This window comes from Melospiza melodia, chromosome 15, assembly GCF_035770615.1.
Source record: "Melospiza melodia melodia isolate bMelMel2 chromosome 15, bMelMel2.pri, whole genome shotgun sequence".
Taxonomy (NCBI): Eukaryota; Metazoa; Chordata; class Aves; order Passeriformes; family Passerellidae; genus Melospiza; species Melospiza melodia.
The window spans coordinates 15,391,948-15,409,923 of NC_086208.1; the positions used below are offsets into that span (position 1 = coordinate 15,391,948).

Below are 17,976 nucleotides of genomic sequence, written 5' to 3' on the forward strand. Positions count from 1 at the left end.
TTTCTGAATAGCTAAATCAATTTGTCTTGTGTCTGTGTCGTGTCACAGTAATGAAAGTTCCCTGTACTGTGGCAATAGCAGCAAAGCAGCTCTTGTTAAGGAGATGTGGGAGCTCTATCAAAGCTTCACTGTCTGAGTTATAACTCAGCAGTTGATTAACCAGCCAGCATCAGAAAGGAGGAGACAGCATGCCTCAGCTACCCATTGAGCCCACAGTGAGATCTTGTAATGAAGCTTTATTTGAGGTCTGAAACTTAATAATACACAAAATGTACTGTAAGATCTAAAATCACCAAGGTCTTGGCTTCGTAGCTTGCCTGAGTGACCTGTGATTGCAAGGTTGTGTTGCACTTGCAGCCGAGCGGGGTGATGTTCACATGGGATGGTGACAGATGCACTAAAATTGGGTCAAGTCCTGCAATTGAGTGAATGAAGAGAGGTTCCTCAAGAGCTTCATTGACTCCTTGTAGGACTTTGCCTGGCTGGCTGCTGGTGGGGTCTTTTTGCTGCATCAAGGGAAGGCTGAGTTTGCTTGTACCCCAGGGAGGAGGTGCAAATGCAACCCCCTCCCCTGGGCTGAGGCAAATGTTTTGAATTAATATCTGGAAATGGGAATTTCTATGAAAGGAATTTACGTAAGGATCAGATGTATGTTTGTATGGATGTCTTTTTTTAATCTGTGTGTGCCTGAGAAAGATACCTGTGGAGATGTGTATAATAACAGGTCCTTGTTCTTTAAGTAACATTTAGGGTAAGACAGAAGCTGTTATCACCTTCACTTTGTCTTAAAAGACAAGCATATATTCATCCAAGGGAGTTGGAATAGCTTCAGAGGAACTTGTTCAGGTTAGAACTTTTCATTTATGGGGGACGTTTTAGCTGGGAATATCAAAACTATTGAAGGTTTTATTAGCTAAAGTTATGCAAGACTCCTGTAAGACAAATCAAGTACCAATTCTTGGCCTGGATTCACGTGTTTCTGTTGCCTTGCTTACATATGAAATGTGGCTGTGTGAATCATTATCACTTCTAATTTTTTAGTATGTTGAACAACAGGATCAAAAAAGGAAAAAAAACCCAAACCAAATCGTCTTCCACATTCCTGTGCTGCAAATCAATAGCATGGGGATATATTTCCTGGATGTCAGCCCATTTTATAAATGAATATATCTTGAAGATTGCTTTACAGGCCAACAAATGCCAAGAACAGGATGACAGTCGAATTCCTTGCATAGCAACAGCTAACATGAAATCAGGTGCACTCCAGAAAATGTAAGTGCTGTTTGGGCAAGGTTATGGATACAGGCATTGTTTCTTGGTTTATGTTTGGCCCATGGCAGGTATTAACTGTCCATTTGTCTGATGTCAGACAAGTCTTTCTGTTTAAAAAGTTAAAAAGCTGCTGTCTTGTGGGGGTGTAAATTCTCACACTGCTGAACGCAATGGGAAGTGTTTCTTTGGTACAGTGTGGTTACACTTTCAGGTCCATAACACAAAATACATTGCCATTAATGTCCCATTCTACAACTGCCAGCATTGTCTTTTTATGTAGTATTTGGCAAGCCAAGGATGAGGCAAGGTAGAGATTTAGTTTCCTCATCACCCATAGAGTTTTCCCCTTTGTTGTTGTTTGAGATACTTTTACTGGATCTGAGTCATTTACCTGTATTATTCTAAAAACGTGGTTGTTGTTTTTGATCAAACCAGTTTCTTTTGGGGAAAGAAAAATCAGAAAAATGTGTTTGTGCCTTGTCTTTGAAGGAGATTGCTTAAAATAGCTTCAAGTTGCTACCAGCATTAGGCAGTTCTGGAAACACTATGTCTGAGTAGAAAAGGAAATGGGATCACAACATACATTTTATGGCAGTTCTGGATTTAGTTTATTAACTTTTCATTGCCAACCCTTCCAAGTTTGCAGTCTGTTCAGGTGTTGTTGGTACTTGTAAGATAGGATTGCAGTTTGGCTTGATGCAGTTTTTTTGAAAAATCCTACGTGCTTTTTAGATCCCCATCACATTATTTGTGTGTTTTGCCGTTCCAGTTTGGCTTCTGGTTTTGCTTCTGGTGAGTTTTGTCAGATACCAGTCCAAACACACAGACTCATACTGGTTTTTAGGAAAAGAGACTCCAAAAAACCAGTGAAATCAGAATATGCTGTGCTGAAAAATGGCAAGAGTATTAGAACTGAGACGATGCTGACTGGATCCCTTTCCAAAACAATGAATCATGTGCAGCCTAAGGCCTTGCCTCCTGCAAGGTGACAGTCCTTTCTCTGTGCTGCTGTGCCAAGAGTATTGGTGGATTAATGGTGAGGATGCATTTGCTGATCATCCCCTGTGCAGTGACAAGGGAGCTCCTGTTGCACGAGAGGAAAATGCTCTTCCCTAGCCTGGAGAGGACCCCTGGCAGTTAGAACTTGATAAGGGGAGCAGGTTGACCTCTCTAATCCATCTGTTGTACACCAGCACTAAGCACAAAAGGTTTTCAGGCTGGAGGGATCCCAGGAAGGAGTGGAGTGGGCTGACCTCGTGTTCATGGCTTCTCCTTCCCCAGGTACAGGGGAGGAGAGGCCAACAAGCAGCAGCCTAATGAGCTCACACAGAAGAGAGGGAGCAGATTTCTTTGCCAAAATAGTAACAATCCGGGTGGGGTTAGCAGAGACTCAAGGCTGAATGTGCACAGTGATAATGACTGACAGCCTTTCTTACATGTCTCTGTGTTTCCACACTTGTCTGTGTTCTCCAGGTGTTTGTGGTCACCGTCTGGACCGTGGAGCTGTACATGGTGCCCCTGGCCTTGCTGGTGCTCTTTGCATACAACTTCTCCCTCGTCACAACAGGGAAGGTCAATAATGCCCAGGATGCCCAGGCAAGTGGAGTGACATTTCTGGCAGCCCCAGTTTGCCCCGAGTGAAGCATCACACATTCTGTTGGCATTAAGTTGATTGTGTAGCTAAACAACACTCTTGTTTCAAAGCTACTGAAAAGAAACCTCAACCCTCTCAATTTTCATTATTCAATTAGAGCAATAAAACATTCAGAGTAGTAGGAGAAGAAGATGAGAGTGTGTAGGAGGTTGATTTCGCTTACTAAATACCTACAAACGTTTTTAAGTAGAATTAAAAAAGGTTTGCAAAGCAGCAAGTTCCTAAAAGCCATTCCCCTCCTGCCATTGCACTCTGCAAGACACTCATGATTCGTGTTTCACAGAAGAGGAAAGTCAGTAGAATCCAAAAGAAAGTGTAGTTCTTTTAAGCCTTGTCCTGTGATCCGAGGTCTTAAGAAGCTTTTATTCCTCTTTCCCATCCTCAGCTCTTAAAGACCCAAAAATGTTTTGGTTTTTTCCCCCAGAAATTTAAGCTTTGGTTTTTAACTTGGGAGAAAGAAAGGTTTAAACACAGAAATAATCACCAAGTGTGATGAAGTCCTACTGTTGGGGTATGAAATGATTGTTTGATGTTGACCACTGTCTTTAGCAATGGTAATTCGAGCTAGAAAGGAGAGTAAATTCATGAATATCCATAATATTCTGTTTTTAAAAGGGAAATAAATACAGTAATGAAATGGAAGTCAGAGAATAGCTTCCTTCTAACTTTTGATTAAAAGATAATTGACTTTGGTAACCATGAAGAATACCTTTACCTAAAATGAGTCAAGTGGATTTTACACAAAGGCATAGTATCCTATAATTAAAAAATTCAATGGCATTTTTATTAGTTTTTGTGTGAAAAATTTGCTCCTGGTTTAGTTTTCATCCACTTCCAAGTGGAAAGATTCTTACAAAACAGGAGAAGTTGCTTTATCCAGACCAGAGGAGGCTTAATTTGAAAACATGGTAAAAGAAATGCCTTTCTTCAGTTTCAGCCAAGTCCAGAATAATGCAGAAAGATACTGTGTGTCTTCAGTGACTACTTGATTTCATCAAGAAAAGCAGAGCTTCCCATGTGGGAGAATCCCAGGCAAACAGATGTTTTTGTTTTTAATACAAAAGGCACTAAAAACTAACAATAATAACCTACCCAGAAAAAAAATACACACAGAGTGCCTCTTCCCTGATCCTGTGGTGAGTTTGTTGCATGTTCAGGTGAGGAGAGTCTCACATGAGACAGAAAAATTGAGCAGAGCATCAGATGGACTCTGCAAAAAGGCTATTTCTAAAAATACAGCTAATTGTGGTAATACTAAAGAAAGGTCCATCAGGAATTTGGCTCTTTTCCTGTCACACATTCTGTAAGCAGTGCCATGCCATGAAATTCAGGGGTGCATTTTGCATAAGCAAAATCAGACGTCTGCCAAAATGCTTTGCAGGATTGGGATCATATGGAACAAGTAGTCAAAGTGCCTTTAATATTACCTGATTCCTTTTTTATGTGTGTCTATGATTCTAACCATCTGTAGGTCAAAAATAGACAATCAGGTGCTAGCCCCAGTCACATCTGTCCTGCAGATGAGAAAAGGTTTTCTTCAAAATACCAATGCTTTTTACACAGTCATTTATTTGTTTTTTGCTTCTTCAGGCCTTTGCTGGATATTCACTGCCTTTGGTTTTTGTGTGCCAGCACACACATTTTGTGTGTACAGAGGAATGCAAGCAAGAGTCTTTGCAAAAGTGAACCTCAAATTCTTTCTGATTTCTGTGCTATAAAATGTGAATAACAGTATTAACCTTGTACTCCTGATCCACTTGCCAGGAGGCTAAATTCGTGAATATTGGTAAAATGTTTTATGATTTACAGATGGGGAGCTTCTATAGAAATTTAAACCATGATCAGTGTTAATTCAGCTGCTCAGGGTATTGCAAAGAGCCAAAGAATAAATCTGGCTATCTGAACTCCCAGTACCTTTTACATCCTAGATGAAACTGCTATTCAGAAGAAAAAAAGAAATTTAAAAACTCCAAAAGAGAAACACCCAACCCCCTAAGAAACCCTAAATTCAAAACATCTTTTTATTGTGATTCTTCACATTCTTTGCATGTTTTCTGTATTTAAACTTGTAGTACACAGATTCAAATGTAGCTATTAAATAACCAAGAAAAAAAACCCTGGAGGACCCTGTTAAAGGCTCAGCTTGTTAAATACCTGAATTGAAAGCCAAGTGCTCCTAATTCCAAGCCCTCGCCAAGTCTTTTGTTTTCTGTCCTACCTGTCAGCACACAAGTTAAAGGGAGGAAATAATGCTGCATAGAAATCTGACTGGGATTCTCTGTGAGATTGATTATGTTCACACTAATGTGTTTTCTAAAGTCTAATGTTGCAGTAATGGCCCTAAAGGGAGGGAGCAGTCATTGTGGCAGTGGGGATGGAACAAGTTGAGTATAGAGTCCTCAGCCTTGACATACCAGTTGGTTCATTTGCAAGACTGAGAACAAAGCTGTTTACAGATAGTAAAAGTTGGCAATGTGTTTGAAAGCCTGTTGCCTTCAGATTACTGGACACGGCCACTAATGCTTTATTTAGACTTAAAATTTGTGTAGGGTATTGCATGCTTTGTTCAGAATACCACAAAAAAGAAAAGTCCTTGAATAAAAAACACTGTTTTGGAAAGGAGAAAGTGGTGGGTTTTTTAAATGACTTTCAATAGAAGTGGGAGAAAATTGTATAGTGAAACTTTGTGGGAGTATCATAAGCTTTTTGAACATTGCCTGTCACTAAAAAATAATTGTTGTGTTTTGTAACATGGACATCTGCTTCTGCAGGAGCTTATGGGCTTGTATGAAGAAGAGGATGAAGATGATAAGGTAAGCATATCTCACAACTGTGTTGGCTAGAATCAGAGGAAAGGTGGGAGAACACAAACAAATAATCTCTCCATAAATCTTCAGTTATTGTCTGTATTAAAACAGTTGTCAGCAGTTTGCTGCTTGGCAGGTTTGAAAGCAGGGAGGGTTTGGTTTGTGTAGCATCCCAGAGTTGGTGATCCCTGTGCGAGACCTGAGCAAGAACGGACTGTGAGCAGCCCCAGGCTGTGCCTGGCCTCTCAGTGGGCACACACACTCATGGATGTGCTCCTGCAGGGGTGTGTGTGGTGCAGGAGGTGCAGAGATGCACACAAGGATGTGCAATCCCCCCTCGCTGCTGGTTGACATTCCCCGCTAATGGCTTTCCCCAAACAATTTGGCATTTCCACTTCACTAGGCCAGAATTGGTGTGATTTGTGGAGGGCTGGTTAGAATTTTCTCAGCATTTCTTTCAGAGCCTGGGAAAAAAACCAGTTTTAGTTCAGCAGCTGAAATGTGGAAAGAATTGGAATTGGCAAGGCCTGGTTTTTATTTTATTGGAACATACTTACTCATTCTTCTCACTGTGAAAAATTCATTGGATTTTTTTCCAAGTTTATCAAACCACAGTGACAAATGATAAAAGGATTAGGGGGCATGACATATGAAGAAAGATTAAGAGAACTTAATGTATACAGCTTGAAAAAACATAAGTAAGTGAAGGAGGATCTGATAATCTATAAATACTTTAAAGCTAAAAGGTGAGGAATTATTTAACGAGCAACAGCATGCAAAGGAACATTAGCTGTTAGGAAGAAAATGTTCATGAGGGGATGTGAAACTTTCAAATTGCATACTAAGTTAATAAGACTCTTCTTGAATATTCTATGTTTTAAAAATGCTACAGTGAAATTGTTGATCATTAAGGAGCAAATCAATAATGCAGTTAGCGAGTGCACCTTAACTCTTCTCAGTCACAGACCCTAGGATTGAAGCTCAGCAGACTAATTGATGGGAATAGTTATTTAAATTTAACTTGCTCCTCTGCTGTGCTTATATTTTAATGAGCAGCCAGAAATCCATCAAAGTTACAAAGTGAAGTTTAGGCAATCCAGCTGAATTACAGGTTTCTTGCAACACACAGTAGTTGTTTAAATGTTCTCATTTATAATTTACTTTTTGTATTGTAAAATTTGTCAAGTGAATGGACCAATATCTGAAACTCTTCAAAAGTTGCTAAATGAAAGTTGCATCTTTTTCAAAAGAATACTGTGTATCTGTAGAAGTCAATAATTTCTATTTAGTGGGTACCTGGTTCTAGACATTTGTGTTATTTGTGTGATGCCTAAAGGTGTAACTTATTCACTGTAACAATCCCATTTATTTTTTTTTTCTATTTTAATATTCCTGTTTTTCCCTTGCAAGTGCTGAGGTGGGAAAAGAGAAGTAAGAATGTACTAAATAGGTATCAAATCCTCTGTTTCCTGTGGTGTGCAATAGATTCATTGCTGCTAAGATATTCTAGGTTACACTTGCCCTACATTTAACTCCAGTGACTTTGGTTCTCTCGGTACAAATACAACAGGGTCACTTCAATATGGATTTAATGACTTCGTTTTGGTCTCCCCCCAAACAGCTTTGCTGTCATTCCCTTTCTTGGTTTATTTTACCAAAGTGTTCAGGTTTGGTAAAACTCCTGGGAGTCAGCATTGAGCTGTTGATGGTTTGGCCTTGCCATTTTTAATGGGAGCTGCCTCTGTCTCCCTTCCACACAAATTTCAGGACTCTCTGACACAGAGCTGGTAGCTCTGGCTGAAGCCTCTCACGGCAGATACCCCCAGCAGGCTTTCTCACAAAGATAACACTTTACATCCCAACATTCCAGTTCTTATGGATGGAATTCTGGCACAGAGTTGCTAGAAGAGACAATTGCCAGCCCCTACATTTGTCCCATGGCCAGTGCTGTGCAGAATTGCTTTAATGTCTTTCCTGTGCCTTGTGTGTACCCCCGTGCAGCAGTGATGGGCCATGCTTGCACTCCCATGACTTGCATCTTCAAGTACATTAGGTACATCTTTAATTACATTAAGTACATTCTAAGATACTTTTCCAAGTCTGAGGGTGGCCAGTGCTCTCTGGGGAGTGTAAGAAAAATGTAATTTTATGACACTATCTCATGGCAATGTCAACATTTAAACAGACAAGTCTACTTTAAAAAGAAGTCTGTGTATTTTTTTTTCCTCCCTAATACAAGAGCTCCCAAAGTTGAAATCTGCTAGTTGGGTTGTGGTGTACGAGGTCACTGTTTCTGTTTCCTGTCATCCTGCTGTATCAAAATACTTGCACACAGAGCCCTTCTGGGTTCTGCTGCCTGTTAGACATAACAGACCGTGCTTCTGGGAATTGTAACACACCCTCGAAGAGATGAACTGTTTACAAATTATAAATACACAGACACTTAGTTCAAAAACCCAAGAGCAGATTAACTCCCTCCACCTAGACTATCTGTCTTAAATGACAGGGCTTAATTGCTGACTCCCCCGTCGTTTCCCCCTCTGCCCTCCCCACATACCAGCACGGAGGGCTGTAAAAGATAGCAGTGCTCTGTCCCTTTGGCACCAGCTCTTCCCTGGATAAATGCCTGCTGGGATTTGTGCCATCTTGGACACAAAGTTCAGGCTGTGTCCTGTCAGCTCTGGGCTCTGTCAGCCTCAGCGAGGATTGTTTTAAAATTACATCACTGCAGCATCCTTGGTCTGCCAATAAGAAGGTATAGACAAGCTGCATGCAACTCAGTTTAAGTTGTCTGATTCTTGACTAGTTCTATTTATTTTATTTTATTTTCTGTTTCTGATAATGACTGCAGAGTTTCAAGAACAGACAGTTACCCTGTGAATGATTGTGTCATAGCACCAGACTGAAAAGAGCCTTGGAGTCTTCTCCATTGTCTGAATAAAAATTTACATCTCCGCAACAGACAAAGATTAATTTAGTTACATTTTCAGGTCTGGTAACTGATTCAAAGAAAATCAGAGACAAAGTAAATCAACAACAATTTCTATGTGAAGTTTTTGTTGATTTTTTTGGGGTTTTTTTTAAGAGTTTTTGTTCTGTGGTGAGGCAGTGTAGTCCTGCTTGGCTAGTGCAATGTAACAGGGAAGAACCAAATGATACTGTGGCTTTAAGCCAAGTTATTTGGCAACTTCCAAGAAATGTTTAGTATCTCATGTATTGGAAAAAAAACAGAAGTGGAAGAAAATCAACAAAGAATAAAAATTCAATGCCTTTAATGTAGGAAATTCTCTGTCAAAAATAGGTACCGAAGATATACAAAGTTTTATGAACCCAATTCAAAAAGACTCCAGCTGAACAAATTAAAGTCAAATCCATCCAGTAGCAAAGAGCTGACATTTTCCATTTGAGTTAGATTCAGCATGTGGAAACCTTCCGTATGGATCTTATTTGTACGGGTGGATTACGATGAAAATTGCATTAATTTTCTCCGCAGTAAAGGTCAGTAATTGAAACATGAACCAAGAGTCTATTGTGTAAGATGCTATATCCCCATACTTAGGAAAGGTCATTCAAGACAATATCATCTCATTGTTTTCTTCCCTGGAAGTATAAATAATTTCATTATTTTTTTTTTCTTTTTCTCTTCAATACAACAATTGCAATATAATATTTCAACATCCCCCATTAAGATTGCTGAAGAGAAGTGATGGTAAGGACTTGAAAATGCCCTGTGATAGACAGGGTATGTTCAGACTGACAAGGAGCATCCATGTCCTCCAGAAAACTGTGGGCAAGAAGACCCAGTGCAGGGGTTGCTTTGGTTTTGCTTTGCTCTTTTCCTGGGAGCCTTCTTTGTACAAGAAACTGGAAGTTAAATGGTCTCTTTTAAAATCTTATTTGCACAGCAGCATTGTCCAGGGCTGCTCTTATCTGTAGGCATCCCATAAATTGGCACAGTTCTTATATCAGTGCCATGAGCCACCCATTCATAGGTTTAGAGGTGGAGGAGAGAATGGTGGTAGAGAATTCTCCCTCTTAAAGAGAATTGCCTACCTACATGTAGGTAAAAGCCAACACTGCAATTTCTCTAAATCTCTGGAAAAATTTAAAGTAGCACTAGGCAGGTCACTGGACCCAGCAGATGAGCCTCAGGGAGTTCTCCTCCCTTAAAAATTCCAACTGTTCATAATATTGTTAAATTTTATTTTGAATTGGCCAGATATATGAATAGATACCTCTTTCTCCTGTACCCCAAATTGCTGAAGATCATTACCTAGATTATAGATGATGATCCAGGAGTTTTAACTCTAATAACCATGTGATTGTTCTTAAGTCTCGTGTGTTTCCAGGAGAAAGCACTTATTTTGACAAAATTTATTTTCTTTCTCTTTCCAGTTTTTAAATCAAAGATGACTGATGACTTTTTATCTCCATTCAGGATTGATTCTTGCTTCTTAAGCATGTGTTCCTCACCTGAATTGTGTTTTATTCTATTGTGACTGCTGATGCTGCTTGAAAACTTGTGGCAATACCAGTGAAGTTTTGGGTTTACAGGTCTGTGAAAACATGAGCATGTACAGATAATGCTTCTTAAACCCCCTGCATTTCATGCCTGTGCATAGAGAAAGAAACTGGATTATGACCAAGAGTTTTTCACATAAGATTTTTCTTGGGCTTGGCTTAGGAGACTTTTGCTGGTCCCCTGTGCATGGATGAAATTCATCTAATGCAGGCAGAGAAAGTGCAGGCATGGCTGGACAAGGCATGGAGTGGTCATCTTCTGCCCTTCAGGGAGTGTTCCCCAGCCTGAGCTGTAGGATGATGTGCTATTGCCTTCCAAATGTGTCCTTTTAAGACCAGTGCTGCTCCCCTTCATACCAGCCTGAAGTGATTCTATTGGCTCTGGTGGAATTATTCCAGATTTCACACCTTTTTTAACTGAGACCATAAATTGACCTGTACGTGTCGCATTTCCTCTATTTGGCGATTATTTCGAGTACGCTCGGATCCGCTAAATTTCCGCAGGCAGGCAGGCAGGCAGGCGCGGTGTTAATAAACAAAAATCTCCTGTGATGCACAGTTGCAGGGCCGCACGAGGCGGCTGCTCAGAGCTTGGCAGCCGTCCCCTCGGCGTGCCCGTGCTCCCCTCATGCAGTGACTCAGCAGGGCGCATCACCGGGCTCCGCTCTGCAGCCCTTGGCTCCCACCGAAGGCAGGAGCCCGCTCGAGGTTGCTGTGGTGACTGTTTGCACAGCTCTGCCTGGAATTCATCTCCGCTACCAAGAGACTGTCTGTCACTGCATGGCTGCCACCTCCCACAAGAGCTTCGTTCTGCTGCTAGACTGGAGCGGTAGTGAAGTGTTCCCTGCTGTGGTGGTCTGCTGTTTATGCCCAATAAAATCCTTTTGGTTTCAGAAGTTCTTCGTGGACGAGTGTTTTGGCCCTGAGATGTTTTTTTGGCACAGCTTTTGCTGGACACCGGTAAGGTCTGAGGTTTGTAGTCCAGCAGAGAGCAAGTTGCAAATTCAATCCAACTTTGCCCAGCTCTGCTTTTCCCTAAATAACTGCAGCATGTTTTGTTGTTTTTTTTTTTTTTTTTTTTTTAAGCAGAATAATAGTGGAGCAAAAAGGAATGCATGCCTGAGCTATTTTCCTTTCTTTTCCCTTTCCATCAATCTTGTTTGTTGCTAATACACTGAAGAATTAATAACTGGTACATTAGATAAATCCTGGTAAAACATCACCCTAATGTGCTTGTAGCAGCGGTAGCATAATGAGACAGCTACTGTAAGAAAGCTAATCCTGAAAGTTAGGCCAGCCCAGGGCTTGGCAGACTAATTCTTCCAATCCCTGAAGAGATCCAGGATTTTCATTCCTGACTGAGCTGCCTGTATCCTGTTTTCTTCCTCCTTTTCATTAATCCATATTTATGTTTTCTCCTCCCCTTTTCCTCATCTTTGCCCCCAAATGTTCCTCAGCTTTATATATTGAGTTCCCCTTGGCATGCCAGAAATCTGCTGATGAATACCACTTGTTTGAAAGTTGCATGCAAGATTTTTCTCTGCAAGTGTTTTCTATGAAATCCAAGTGAGCAAGTATTATGTAGAACTTAGCCATGGCTTCAAGCCTAACTTTTCCTTGTGTGCATATGATACTTGCAGTATACATCAGAAATACACTTAGAGAACAACAGCAAAATTTGTCTGTGCAATTGGAGCATTGCTTGCTGCTTTGGATATATCCAGAGGAAAAATATTTGAAGGATAGATTTAAAAAATAGGAAACAGCTTTCTGTAAAGATGAAAGCTATTAATCATTGAAACAAATGATCAAAAGAAGTTAGGGGATCTCCACCATCCAAGCTTTGAATTCAGTAATGGATGCTTGGCTAGAGAAGAAGCACTAATGGGTGGCATTTGGCCTTTGTTCCAGAGCAGATGATTGAAGAATTTTGCCTTCAGTGTCTTCCCCCATAACTCTTAGGATTTTTCCCTCTCAAGAGCAGCTCTCACTGCTGCAGCTTGCCTGTTGTGAATTGCTGTGTGAGTGTTGGGGACATCCTGTCCTGCTCTGCCCCATATTCCCACTCCTTTAAAGTCTTCGGCGTTGGGAGCCCCTCCATGCTGTGGCTGTGTGAAGGTTTCTTTTGCAACTGACCCTAAATGTCTCAGAGCAGCATGAGCTCCGCCTGGGGAAGGGAGATCTCAGAGCTGTGGTAGCTCTTTGAGTGTGTTTATATGTCCTGTTTAACTCTTGCATATTTGAGAAATAGAAAACTCTAGGAGCATCTTCTTGTACAGCAGAAATTTGATCTCTTCATTTCTGAGTTCAAGTTGGTGTATGTTAGCTGCAAACAAAAGACTTAATTTCTGAAATTGCTGGGTCTTGGTTGGTGGTGTTTTTTTTTTTTTCCCTCCCCTGACACGCTTAATCTTTTGTAAACCCCCTTTTGTGGTTTTGTTCAGGCAATTAACGTAGAAATGAAGGATTCTTAAATCAGGAAATGCAAGGAAGAGTTGAAGTAACACACTGATTATATAATTAATTCTCAGCTGTAAATTCATTTTGATGGAGTTAAATCTTTCCCGGAGGCTGGAGACCAGTTTTGGTCCACCCACAGTGCTGTAATCAGCTAAGAAATAAAGGACACAAAGGCCTTGAATTAATGGAAGTTATCACAACTGTTTTTAGGGAAATAATGCCAGAAACAGGTAGGATACTTTGTTTTCAATTCATGCAAAAGCTTCTGAGCTGCGATCTTAAGCTACAGGTATCCAAATCCAGTTTTCAAGCAGTGTAATAACATGGAGTCCAAAAGAAATCAGAAAGGAATGACACCTGGAGAGAATGGAGAAGAATTGTCTGGGTGATGGGACATTGCACGGATGAAGAAGTGTGTGAAGTGGAAGATGCATTTTGGATTCTTTCTTTACATTTTCCATGAACATGGCAATGTTCAGATACAGCTCTCTGTGTGACAGTTGCCCATTTACTGATAAATAGGGTCCAGTGACTGTCATCCTGATGGACTCTTACTGCTTCTGACAGTGTTTTCTGAGGTGCTGGCTTCACAAAGCATAAACAACACTCCAAAGCCTAAATAATTTGGAAAATCCCATTTGTTGTACTTCATTTGTCTGCTCCTCTGTTGCTTAACCAGTGACCTAATAATCCTGTCCATGTGTTTAGACTGCAGGTTTCCAGAACCAAAGAAAAATAACAAAGAAATGACGTTGACAAATTCCCAGGATTTTCAAACAATTATGCCCATCATGCATACACACAGTTGCAGCCTGTTTTCTCTTGAATAACTAATTTTATTTACAAGGTTTTCTAATCCCACTTTGTCTCTGCCTTTACATTTATTTGCCATATTTTTGCATCAGAAATTGAAAGTACTCTTGTCCAGGGGTGATTTTAGCATGCAGCCAGGTGAGCATGGGCATGCAGTTGTCATAACTTAGGGACTGGCAGTTTCTGGTTTATTTATTTTTATTTTCTGGCTCTGCTTGGTGGCTGCAGAAGGAGTTGTGTTGTGTTGTGTTGGTTAAACTGTGTTATCACCACATCTCTGAGCTCCATCGAGGATGTGTAAATGAAGTCAGCATGATGCAGGCAGAGCTGGCAGATGATCTGCCTTGCAGCTCCGGGCAGCAAGAGTAGGCTTGCCCTGCAATATCACTTCATTTAAGTGGTTTCTTTACCCCTCTGCCTGAATCTGGACAGAATGAAATTCCCACTGTCTGGTTTTCCATGAGCTGCTCCTCAGCTTCTGCTTGCAAATTTGGTGGGAAAAAAGCCAGCTATGGCCAAAGGACTGTTGTACCATTCCAGTGAGGAAATAGTTAAATATAATTTCAATGTGTCATTTACATTTGAGCCTAACGAGATTATAACTGGAGCTGTGTGAAAATGACTTTTTGGTGCTATTTTCACATAAACTGACTATTTATTTATTTATTTTGTTCTGGGGTTATTTCACACCCCAAGGGTTTCATTTTTTGTTGGTTGTTTTATTAATGTAAAAATACTCATTTTCACACCCAAATGTGTGATTATTTAAAATGCTGCTTCTATTCATTGTGCACCGACTTGCAACCTAAAGGCAAATATTCAAATGTCTGGAGCTTGATAACTCCATGGTGGTTTTGGCTGGCTTTTTAAACTCAGAAATTGCTGGGAAGAGAAATGGGCAGCAAGTAATTCAAAGAGGGATAAGGGCTGCAGTCCCATGGCTGCCTCTCAGCATCCAGGGATGGGTCACAGGTTATTCCAGCACCCTCTGCAGAGTGCTGCCCTGCCTCAGCCCCATACAGACCCTCTGCTAGCTTGGTGATGCCAAAATGATGGAGCAAGAGCCCTCTCCTCTGTGGCCCTGTGTGATTTTAAACAGCCTCTGACCCTGTCCTGCATGGAGGAGGAATGTGGATGGCATTCCTCTTTACCATCATCTCCCTTCTCTGGGAACAGATTGGTTAAAAATCAGCTTAAAATGATTTATTCGTTCGTTTTTTGTTGTTTCTTTTTTTTTAATTTCTAAATTGGACTGATTTTTAAGTGTCTGAATGTGATGTAAAATCGGTGTCCAGGGCTCTGCATTTTGTAATAAGTGAATGTTTTGCTGATTTCTTGCAAGAATATCTGCAACCACGCCAATTTGCATGCCTGTATGTGTGTTAGATTGCTGGCAAAGAAATGCTGAATGCTGATAATTGTATACTGGTTTTCAAGCCTGATTTAAGTAATTTTGATTTTTAATTCATTCTGTGCTTCCTTTTTATTTCTGCACATGTGTAGTAATGTCCTGTAATGTTGTTGCCTAAAATAAGCAGTAAGAAATGAAGTTGAGATGGCCGATGCTAAGGGAAAATGACATTTTTTTCCTTTGATCTTTTTTTTTTCCCCAGTAAAAGAATAAGTCTCTGTATACAGAATGCTCAAAAAATATTGCATTCACTATCTTGCTGCTAATTTATATACACAAACCAGCGTGTCTGTGAGGGGCCTACAAAGCTCAGAAATGTGATATTTAGAAGTTCTGCACAAGAATATTTTTGTTCTTGAGGAGCACTGAGCAGCCAGCACCTCTTGTGCTTTTGCATCCAATTGTGTGAAATCCTGGTGGAGATCCAGCAGCCAAGTTGTGTTAGAAGATGAAGGAACCTCTGCCCATGTGTTGAGGAAAAGGAAGAAAATACAGGGATCTATACAAATAATGTTGGTTCTGTGTGATAAACCCAGGGTGTTTGTTCTGTCCTTCCTTCAGTGAAATACTTGAGGTCATGGATGGATCAGCAGTGCTGGAAATCTTATTTTCACCATGTGTCTGTGAACAACCTAGCAAATTATTAAGAGTTTTGTTTTTCTGGTTTCTTTTGATTAGGAATCTGAGAAAAAGGGGCTGATTGAGAGAATCCACATGGTCCAGGAGATCATCATAGCTGTCCAAAGCATCCTGGAAGAAATAGCATCGTTCGGAGAGAGGATTAAAAAGTAAGTAATAACCTTTTCTTGCTTGACCATGACTTGCAATGAAGCAGAACCAGGAGGGTCAAGGTGGAGTAATTGTCCTGCTCCAAAAATGGCTGAAAGGTGCAGCAGGCTGAGCCGGCCAGTCCCACCACTGCTTCTTCTCTTACAGTCTTTTATTCCAAAAAACCTTTGCAGAGCACAGAGGAGAGGAGAAGCAGTGTTCCTTACTGATGCAGCTTTCACGTTTGCCTCAATTTTGCTTGTTTGTGATGGGGTGGGGAGTCATGGATGCCCCAGATGCTGCTTGAGGATGTGGGCACAGAAGCATCAGGTGTTTCTGCTCAGTCCCATTGCAGAAAGTGGGTGCTGGTGGTCAGTGTTGCCTTTCCTACGCCCTCCCCATCCTGACCTGGCTGTTGGGGTCACCAGTCACTTGTGTCCCTGGCCAGCACATTGATCTTCTTCTGCCTTTGCCATTTTGAGCTGTCTGCATCCTGCTGCTGCCACGAGGAAGCCCAAAGGGGATTTTCAGGGTCTCATGGCAAGGGGGGGACACACAGAGAATATTTCTGACCTTACAAAGGAGGTGAAGAGCCTAAAAAAAAAAAATAAAAAAAAAATCCCACGGACAAACACACACAAACCTTTTATAACTCAGTCTTTATTGGAGCTTAATTGATCCATATTGATGTCTGTTTTGAACACAAAGTGATGGTTTGTGACCGAGCCTCACTTTAATGAGGAGCTGGGTTCAAGCTAAAAATACAACAACCACATGTGCTATGGTGCCACGCTGGACACCCCAGCTGGGGTGGAAGTGGCCCAAAGATGTATTGATGTATTCCAGTCTATGAACAGGGCACTGTTCTGCCCAGCTGCATGGCAGGAAGACTCCAAGCACTTAAACACTATTAATTCTTGCATTCATTTTGCTAACAATGGTCTTAAAGAACACGTTGGGTATTAATGTGGACGCCCGATGTGATTTCAGAAGGATTCTGTTGTAGCTCGGCAGTGATGTGCCATTAAAAAATTGCTATCAAAGTTTTTTTTGTAAGTGACAGACTGAATTGTGCTACAGTTTCCGTCTGTCACTCCAGTTACACAATCACAGGGAGTTTTCATAGTTTAACTCAATTGAGCTGTTTTGCTATTTTTTTTTTTTTTTGCTTTAACTTAAGCTACATTGATTGATAATGATGGGTCCTCTCCCACCTATTTTTACTTAATATTTAATACGTCTATTGAAGCTTAAATGTAATTCTTGAAGCGTCCTATTAATTTTATCTGTCAAGGGAAGTTTGTCTTATTTTATAGCCTGATAAGTGGTCCAGATTCATTCTCTCTTCTTCCTACTCCGCATCATTGTGATATGATGAAGTTAGCAGGCAGATTGTGTGAAACAGAGATGCCCAGATCCATAAATCCTCCTGTGGACTAGCAGGCATCCTTGTAGTCCAGGTATCTCAATATTTGGTGCAGGGCATAGGGTTATGTCTTACAACAGCACAGGGGGAGCAAAGTAATTCCAAAGATGTGTTAGCAGTGGCTTCTCACCTTCAGTCCATCATTGACTTGCAGATGAGAGGTCTGAGTGAAATAAAATCCTGTTTTTCACTACAATGTGGCCAAAGCCTGAAATGCTGTAGTAACTGAGCCTTTCAGGAGCGCTCCTCTCGGGAAAGATCCGATGTGGATTGCTGGAATGCAGAAGCTTGGGCTGCTGCTGGTTTATTGCAGCTTATCCAAGCCAGCATCCTATACTCAGTGTAGTAAAGAATTGCTGGAAATGTAAAGATATAGGACAAAATGTATATAAATGTAGACAGGTTTATATAGAATATTATGGCCCTAATGTTACGCAGAGAAATTACTCGGACTGCTCTTTCACAGTTTGGCATCATAATCAATCCAGTGCAAGTTATTTGCTGGGGTTGGCTCTGGCTACCTGCCACACCTGGGTCGTGCAGGGGACATACACCTTGTGTCACCCACCGTGACCCAGTGGAGCTGGCTCACCCTGTCTCCAGATCAGATTATCTGCTCATGCATAGTGGAGAGCTGAGTGGCCAGCAGGGATGTGTAACAAGTGCCACACATAGAAGAAGAAACAAAAACAACTCACGTGCCTAACAACTTCACTGAGCTCCCCAGAGCTCCTCTTCTCTTTCCTTATCATGATATCTGCCTCTCAGATATCTCCCTTAATCCATTCTAGCATCCTGATGTAGGAATCTACTTATCCACCTTCCAAAGGGCCTGCAATTTACA

General features: G+C 41.0%; 1 protein-coding gene across 2 annotated transcripts in view; it reads left to right on the forward strand.

The window, feature by feature from the left end:
- The window catches only part of MCTP2 (multiple C2 and transmembrane domain containing 2), a 118,504-nt gene that overhangs the window by 92,969 nt on the left and 7,559 nt on the right, over positions 1-17,976 (forward strand). For both annotated transcript variants that reach the window (XM_063169902.1, XM_063169901.1), the window contains exons 19-21: positions 2,746-2,868; positions 5,698-5,739; positions 15,617-15,726. In XM_063169902.1, coding sequence (XP_063025972.1) covers positions 2,746-2,868; positions 5,698-5,739; positions 15,617-15,726 — 275 coding nt within the window. The remainder of the gene's footprint in view (positions 1-2,745; positions 2,869-5,697; positions 5,740-15,616; positions 15,727-17,976) is intronic.